Source organism: Ornithodoros turicata, chromosome 6, assembly GCF_037126465.1.
Source record: "Ornithodoros turicata isolate Travis chromosome 6, ASM3712646v1, whole genome shotgun sequence".
NCBI classification, from domain to species: Eukaryota; Metazoa; Arthropoda; class Arachnida; order Ixodida; family Argasidae; genus Ornithodoros; species Ornithodoros turicata.
Genome location: NC_088206.1, coordinates 24,654,719 through 24,663,266, shown reverse-complemented (window position 1 = coordinate 24,663,266; position 8,548 = coordinate 24,654,719). Strand labels below are relative to the sequence as shown.

General features: G+C 49.0%; 1 protein-coding gene across 1 annotated transcript; it reads left to right on the top strand.

Moving 5' to 3' along the window:
- Positions 1-1,514: 1,514 nt before the first annotated feature.
- Positions 1,515-8,341, top strand: LOC135397747 (tyrosine-protein kinase receptor torso-like). The gene is made up of 6 exons (XM_064629342.1): positions 1,515-1,730; positions 4,254-4,305; positions 4,382-4,458; positions 4,554-4,768; positions 5,613-5,756; positions 8,120-8,341. Exons 1-6 carry the CDS (start codon positions 1,668-1,670, stop codon positions 8,247-8,249), a joined length of 681 nt encoding a protein of 226 aa, XP_064485412.1. The 5' UTR covers positions 1,515-1,667; the 3' UTR covers positions 8,250-8,341.
- Positions 8,342-8,548: the final 207 nt, after the last annotated feature.

Sequence of the window (8,548 nt, the reverse complement as noted above, 5' to 3'; positions counted from 1 at the left end):
GCTGACCGACCCTCACTCTAAGAAATGGTGTTTCTCTACCGCGGGAGTATTATTTGTCCCCATAGGAACGGAACCCGAAACCAAACATGGCGCCGGTTTGACATCTTGAGGCCTATGCTCTTGTCAAGAGGGATGACGTTAGTGAATAAACTCTCGCGAAGTTTTTATATTACAAATTTAAAATGCTCGTATAGGTGAGCCCTCGTGTCATTACGACCTTCACTTACTCCCTGATCATCCAACTGCACCATCTGCACATTTTCATTCATCGAAGGTATTTATTCCGATGCACAGGCGTGCCAGTCAGATTGAAATGTCTTCGTACCTCCTTGTACAGCCTTATCACCTTCAGGATGTTACAGTGAGTAACCTCCCTTTCAACATCAACTACACCATTCACATCGAGAGCACCGACGCACTGGGGAGACAGTTAAGTCCACCGGGGAGCTCGTGGTTCTGCACTCCTACGTGTCTGGAAATCTACCACTTCAACTTCACGCTTTGCGGTAACTTTGCTGCTTCTATATCATGATTGGTATTGTCACGAGCTTTTCGTAGGGTGCAGGTTCTACATAGTTCGCCGTGAGTTTGACAGGGAATGTTAGGAATATGCACGACGCACAGGACAGCGTAAGGCCTGTGTCGCGTCCGCCCTGTGCAACGTCGTCTTTTTGCCACTCCCGCAGAGCTTGTTGGGTGACGCACATAGCAAGTATGTATAGGGCTGTTGCAGTGAAGTTTGCACAGCGCCATTTCGGGCCCAAACGGCCACGGATCCCAACAGTAAGGAGTTCCATCAGCGGGTTTTGCATGGTGTGTCAAACGGTATGGTGTCAAGGAAGCTACAAAACCTGTAGGAAATCAACAGAAAAAGCGGTACTTCTTGAAAAGCGCGGACAACTCGAAACCGTGTACTTGAAAGTGCCGCGTCGTCTGCTAAACTGGGGAGTGTTGCATGATTTGGGGCGCTGATGTTGCGGCTCACTCGCGCCACCTGGCCCAGAGCAACAGGCCCATAGCGGGGAGGTGAGGGGGTTGAATTTGGTTGAGGAAACATTACCACCCCGATGTTGCCACAACACATCCGCCATCTGTTTTCACGGAAGGTGTTGCGTCCCGTTGACTTCGTTGTTTGCTCCACTCGCTTGTGTGCTGTCGTTTGTACGTCCCTTATTATTACCCAAACTCGACAGGTCGGAGCAAGTTTATGTGTTTGGGAAACTTTAGCCCCGTTATATCGCATATATAGCCTCACTGAGCTCTTTTGTGAACAGCTCCAGGGCCATCAAATCGCGTCAGAGTCCAACAAGCCCGGCAAGACCAATCAGAATCCAGCATGCAGATTATGTGGGCCCCGCCGGCTCATACGTCGCACACAAATAAAATTTCTGAGTACCAGGTTGTGGTCCAGGAAAAGATCAACCCGCTGGATCTGGCACGGAAAAAAACCTTTCACAGCGTTATCAGGAGTGTTGATGGGTGAGTGATATCACTTGATAACCTGCAAAATACTGCACGACGCTTTTACTCGGTAATTGATAACGAGAGGAAACGGCCACCGCGAAAAATGAAATGCTGGGCCAGCCACGGGGCGTCAACGCTAGTTTTCTGGTTTCGGCTGGACAGTTGTGTGTAGAGCCGTTTAAAGAGCGGCAATTCCTCGATAAATGTGCGCGATTAAATGGCCCACAAAAGTGGCATGTGCGAAGCCCTCACATTGGCCTCCTCAGGTAACGTGACCCTAAAAAGAGTTCAAAGAAGCTAAAACCCTCGCTTGCTAAAAAGCTTGCTGAGCTCAAAATCGCGGGTTCGATCCCGGCGGAGAACGTTAGCAATGTAGGGGAGATGGACATTGCTTCTAGCGTCGCACGTCAGAGATTTCCGGCGCACGTCAAAAGAACCCCAGTCCTACCCTGAGACACGTGCAGAATGTCGCCACACAAGGAGGATGACGCACCTTACGTGTAAATCTACTCCAACTATGTTTCTTTTTTTTCTTTTTTTACCTACAACCTCCATCACTTGCCCCACGTAGTCTCTATTAGGGCTCCCCCTTCGAAGGCGACGGAGAGTTCCGAAAACATAACGATGAAACCCTCGGGACATTGCTGTCAGAAAACACAGTGAGCACTTAGCAGTAGGAACTCAACGCACGCTCTCATATATGTTTCTATGTGCTTCGTCTTATACGTGCAGTCGTCTCAAAGTCTCCAGGTGACAAATCTTCCCGAAGGGACCACGTACGAGGTCTCCGTCCGCGCAAAGACTGCCGCCGGATTGGGCCTTCCTGCAGTTGCTGAATACGCGCTAAAAGGTCGGAATATATCCTAAACTTCTATTACCTATGCTTTATGTCTCCGCACGCTCTAAAGGACAGTCCTGGGAATCTTTATAAATCTCCACTGCCATGAAACTGACTTGCTTCCGCTGCTTCCTGGGGTTGTTGACATCATGATTCATTCAACCACGTGATGTGTCACCGTAAGCAGCAATGATGTACGGACACAGATTTGAAGCATGGTTCTTCTATAGTCAGGCTCCAAGTATGTCACCCGTAAAATAAGTGGCGTAATGTGTGGCGTAGGCAAAGAGACTCCCTGTGTACATTGATGAGCATCCTGAAGGCGAATCGATAAAGGGTCACGACCTTATGGCGAATTCGACTGGTCGAGCGAAATGGCACGGGGAGACCGAATCCAGCAGCGACGCACGCCCCGACCAAGAGCCTGGGAAAAGTCGTACCACACATCCCTCAAACTCTAAAAGTCGGCTGTATGTTCGGTGTGTGACTGTTGCACGGCCTCGCTAGATCCAGAAATGACGAGAGGGGTTCGTTGGAGTTTTCTTTGCATAACAATAAGAAAGAACGCTTCGTCGCGGCTCGAGTTCTTCTTGGACGACGAGCAGAAAAATCCCGATTGACGAGCTGAATTCGCCATTAGTCAACCGATAAAGTATTTCCGATTCGATATGCTGTTTGCAATGCGTATCATCCTAAAAAGGACACACCAGCAGGAGAGGACTGTGGATGGCTGTGGATCACTGTTTCTGGTTTGTCCTTGTTCTGTGCTATGGCTCTCTTAGTGTCCTGGTACTGGAAAAAGCGAAGTCTTCAAACAAAGCCAGATTCCGAGGTCAGTCACCTAGCAGTGTAACGAGACTACGCAAATAACTTGACAACAACGTTGACAGCGCAGTGACACGCAGGAGACATTCGGCTGTGCAATGACGCCAGAGGACATGTCACCACCGCCGGAATTCGATGCTCTCATGAAAGCTGCACTGAGCAAGACTTCGTCAACAGATCCATATGAGGTTCCCTACGAGGATGTACACAAAAACATGTACTTCCGCGGGAGGAAGTCGAACGTCAGCGAACGAATTTTATCGACTGCAAAAGCACCGCCTACGCACCATCACCACGCAGTGCGTGGAACAACTAGACAAGCCCCACTCGTTCACACTCGCAGCCCTAAATGTACGCTCCGTATACAGCTCCACACAGAAGCCGTTGCACACGACTATGTCCTCCGTAAGATACCACTTCTGTGTCTTTCCGGGACGTGGGTGAAGACGGAGAGACCGATACAAGTCGACGGCTTCAAGTGCTGCTGCGGGGCACGTCGCAGTGGCAAGGGCAACCGAGCGGCCGGAGTACTGTGAGACGACGTCGGGTCGGATAAATTTGTGCCGTGCAGCTTCCCACAGGGCTCGTGGTGGCTGTGTGCTACTTCTCGCCTCGCGCCGCGCCGGAACGCATCCGCGACTTTATCCTGTACGTGCTCGTGTCCTACCGCACGCACAAGCTTCTCGTCGACGGAGACTTCAACGTGGCCAAGAACACCACTTTCCTAAGTGATATGTCCGAACATGGTCCACCTTCCGCTGTGCTCCGCCATCCGCCATCCCACAACTATAGACATGGCTCATGCATAGACTTGGTGTTCCAGAACAGCCCCTTCGTTCAGGACACCACTGACCTCGCCAGCCATTTCATCGACCACAAATCAATACTCAGCACGCTTAAATAAATTTGTCTACGCACTTTCATCCGGCCTCATTTCACCACACGCACAGCTGACGCCGAATTTCGCGTTACACGAGTAGTAACCGTCCTGTAATTTTTTTGGAGCTGAGCCAAAAGTTCACCAGTGGCATATGGAACCGAATAGGACGTTGCTATTGTATCTTTTCTCAAAGACATGTACGATGAATCACATTGGCTAAGGTATTTATTAATTTCCTTCGTGCAGGGCTCAGGATCCAACCGTAGTTTATCGAGCGAAGGACCATCCTCAGATGCAGGTAGCCTCGCATTTTGAGATCTGCGTAGAGATTTGTTTTTCCTTTACGTTCTCAAACTGCTACATTTTGTCCGCAGATTCCGGATATGCTTTCAGTACAAGCCCGTCTCCAACGCATCTTCTCTCTTTACTACGACAAGTTGCGCAAGGAATGGTAAGTGCGGTTAGCTGCTTTTGTACCATGGGCATCATTCGGGAGACTTTTAATGTGACAGCTTACCATCCCGATCCAACCTTTCTTGTTCGCAGGATTTCCTGGCGTCGAAGCGTGTCGTCCACCGTGACTTGGCAGCACGAAATATCCTCCTCTACGACGAACACCGCGTCAAAATCACCGACTTCGGTCTGTCTAGGGACATCTACGTCGAAGGACATTACCGAAAGGAAAGCAGAGGTCCACTCCCCGTCCGCTGGATGGCGCTCGAATCGCTCGCACATTTCGTCTACACCAGCATGAGTGACGTGTAAGATCTAACGTAGATAAAGACCACGGGGCATCATGCTGTCCAAAGTTAAAGATATCTTTCTTTACCTCCTGCAATGTCGGCTTTGGACGGTCGAACTTGGCACAGGGGTACGTTTCCCGCTTTCATTCGAGTGGTAAAAATGCCGGAGGGGTTTCGTTAAAATAATACCCAGGCTGTCACACGGGTGGCCAGTCTGCAATGATCATTGAAGCCAATGAGAATTGAAGATGACCAACCGTGTAAACCTGACAGGTTGACACGCTTGGTGGCGCTACGCTCATCTTCAATGATCATTGGAGGTGACCCGTGTGACAGCCCTCGGTATAATTAGCACGACATCACGCGTGTTCTGCACGGAGAAATTCTCATTGCCGCTGTGTAGGTCCGCAGCTGAAGTGCAATCGGTTACAACTGTAGTCGAAGTTGCCGTCTCTCTTAACGGCAATTTTTGGGTGCTATTACTCGTCGGAACACATTGACCTTCGAAATTACGCTGGCCGTATTAGTTTTGTCACATAACGAGATCCCGCCATGTTTGGCCAGCCACCTCTGTCAAGTTTTGCCGTTGAAAAGTAAGCACTGCTTGCGACACACTTGTCTGAAATCTTCAATGAAAGGTACAGCAGTTCGTATTGGAAGCCCCCGAAGGAGCTGTGCCATTAGTGTGGCTCAGGGTATGCAGTATGCCGTAGGAGTCGATATTAGTCGGAAGAAACAGTCTTACAATACCTGGAGATTTCAGACAGGGTAAACCGCGAGCTGTCCATTTCAGACAATTATGTCGCAGGCAGTACATATTGCAGGATATTATATATTGGCCGAACGTGTTCTTCTTATACAGGTGGTCGTTCGGTGTACTCATGTGGGAAACAATGAGCTTCGGTGACGTCCCTTATCCTGGAATTGACAACCATGAGCTTCTACAATTTTTGAGGAAACCCTCCGACAACCGGTTATTGAAGCCAGAGAACTGCAGTCAACAAGTGTAAGTTCATCTTTCGTCTCGTTCTCGTTGCTTCAATATTAGAGGACGCAAAGCAATAAACCGTCCACACCGCGCGAGTCCAAAACCCAAACAGTGTTTTTAGTGAATTGGTGTTCAGTGTATTTCTTCGGGGTGTCTTATTCTAAACCTCTCGACTACCTTACTCCATATACGTTATATAACGGCAATTTAGCGCGTAATGTTCGAGTAATGATATTTATCGCGCGAGGGTAATCGCGCAATAATGGAAAAAAAAAATGGCTAGGAAGCAAGCGAGCTGCATGGTGAAGACGATGCATAATGTAAAAACCCGAGACTATAGGGAACACGAAGGGGAAAGACACAAACACGAAGTCTCAGACACATCTCTATTTCTCTCAAACAGAGCTGTGTTTGAGACTTCGTGTTCGTGTCTGTCCCTTTGTGTTCCCTATAGTCTCGGGGTTTCTACATTATACATTATGCATTACGCGCAATAATGCCAAGATACGTGAGCGATGATGACGATGATGCAAACATGATGGAAAGTAACTGCGAGGAGAAATGTGACGGCATTCCACGACGAGTCTGGGAGGTGACCCTGTAGTGGGAATCTGGACGTTCCCCTGGGTTCTCATAAGATGCTTTAAGACAAATGTTGGCACAGTTCCCTGTGAAGTCGGCTCAGGACGCACCCCCCCCCCCCCCCCCGAGCAACATGACGCCAAGCAGACCACTCCGAAATAGAATGCCACCACTTGGAACGCAAACAGACGAACACAACAAATGCTTGTGTTGTGTTCGTCTTTTGTTCCTTCTACTAGCCTCAGAACAGTTACTTTCTATCATGTTCACCAGAGGCCGTTGTATCGCCCTGTGTCGAGTGCCCCGTTCGCCGAATGAGGACCCTCGATAGGTCGTCGTTGCCAGCGCAGCGTAGTGGTTAGCGCACTCACCCGGCTATCGAGATGTGCGTGAATCGATTCCCGTTGCTCTCTGGCTTTTTCGACGACTGCCATATCTCAATCTTGCTTTGTTTCATTTCTGCGTTCATTCTTTGTCAATTAGCTTCACTACAGGCTAGTTTGCTCAATTGTTCTTTATTGCGTTAGTTATCTAGCTAGTATACTACTTGGTAATTGCGTATTTAATTGTTTACGTATTTATAGTGAAATGCCCTAAGGGCCACTGAACAGTTGTTTCTAGGCGAACATGTTATTAAGCAATACCAAGGAGGTTATCCGTAACGTGTTTCGTGGGAGGTGTTAATAAGCGAAGCACATTCATCAGGGGAGGTCATTTTACATTTTAGACATGTACGATACATAAGGTGATTCAAGGTAGAGTAGATTATAGCCGTGTTCAACTTAAGAACGAAAAGAAATCTAGTCCGCCAGCTCCCAAAATATTACTGCGCTGCAGATAGGATGGCTGGACACAAAGAGGTCACGCTCCCTCCTGCGCCAGATAACGTAATCCATCATACTGAGTGACCGTGATCATACTCACTCTGTTTCAATAGCGCTTACTGAGGGCGCATGGTGGCGCTACAGTATTTCTCCTGGCGCGCTATTGAGCCTCCTTATCTCAAACGGCGTATGTGGTTGACGGACTAGATTTCTTTTCCTTCTTAAAGGGACTATGAAATTTCCCGAACCCCCATACTTTTTTTCGATGGAAACTGTTCTTCCCGCAGAGAAACCAATATGCCACAAATTTTTCCGGACGAAATCGCTCCACTCTGCGAGGAGCGCGCGCTGGAAATGTCTCTTCCGCGTTCCTCCTCTCCCGCGCATATTTCCCTGCCGATGGTGTAACTGTACGGACCACTCTTCGGTTCCCCGTTACGTCACCGGTGTTGCACAATGGCAAGTAATGCCGCGAGCTCGCGCTGTGGCTGCCGCCTCTGCCGATCGCGCGAAAGCTGCTGTCATGGAGATTTCCACTCCCGATGAACGCATACGCGGGATCCTACGGCGCATGCTCCTGGCGGGATTCCTCGGCTCGGCAACACGTCACGATGACGTGTTGCTGAGCCGGCCGTGGTCGCGTCAAGTTACCCGTTGTGTCTCCGCTCGGCAGCTCGTCACGGCGCGGCGCCAGCTGTCCTCCCTTCGCCGCTCCGTTTAAATTCGCTCCCGAGAAATTCGCTCGCGCGACGAAAGTGAAATTTCGGTTCTAGACTCAGAAAAATGTCTTCTTTCGAACGAAACGAAGAAAAAAATCGTTTCATAGTCCCTTTAAGTTGAACACGACTATAACAGCATTCGCTACTCTTCACCAGCAATAAATGACAGCAGGAGAAAACCAGTCCAGTCCGGTGTCCTCTCAATGCAATCGCACGAGACTGCAAAGGAGAAACCTAACGATGCCATTGGTTACAGGTACGACGTCATGCGTTCGTGTTGGCAGGAAAAACCAACACAGAGACCGACTTTCACGCAGCTGGTTCACAATTTAGACGCCATCTTGGAAAACAGTCGCCAATATTTCTGCTTCGACGACCACCTATGATGACGGCAATGACTGGTCGCCGAAAAGATGGACGTGACATTTTATTTATTACAAGACGCGGGACAATACAAGTGTTTTCCTCTGTCCCTTCTTTGCTGTGAAAGCGTCGATTTAATAAATATTGTCACAGGAGCGTGAGAAAGACAACTTGTCCAACACTCGTAAATTCTCCGCCCACTATACGTGCTATGCTTCGAAGGTACACCGCTTAAAGCGCATCCGGAAACCCATCTATGAAGCTGATACCACTATGGTCGGCAATCTACTCAGCTCATTTTTACCTCGGAAAAGTGCTCAGA

Excerpts from the sequence above, each read along its gene's own strand:
- LOC135397747 (XM_064629342.1), top strand. The coding sequence starts at position 1,668 with ATGTGCGCGATTAAATGGCCCACAAAAGTGGCATGTGCGAAGCCCTCA. Across the intron at positions 4,459-4,553 it reads GACAAGTTGCGCAAGGAATG|GATTTCCTGGCGTCGAAGCG; the intron begins GTAAGTGCGGTT and ends TCTTGTTCGCAG. Across the intron at positions 5,757-8,119 it reads GAGAACTGCAGTCAACAAGT|GTACGACGTCATGCGTTCGT; the intron begins GTAAGTTCATCT and ends CATTGGTTACAG.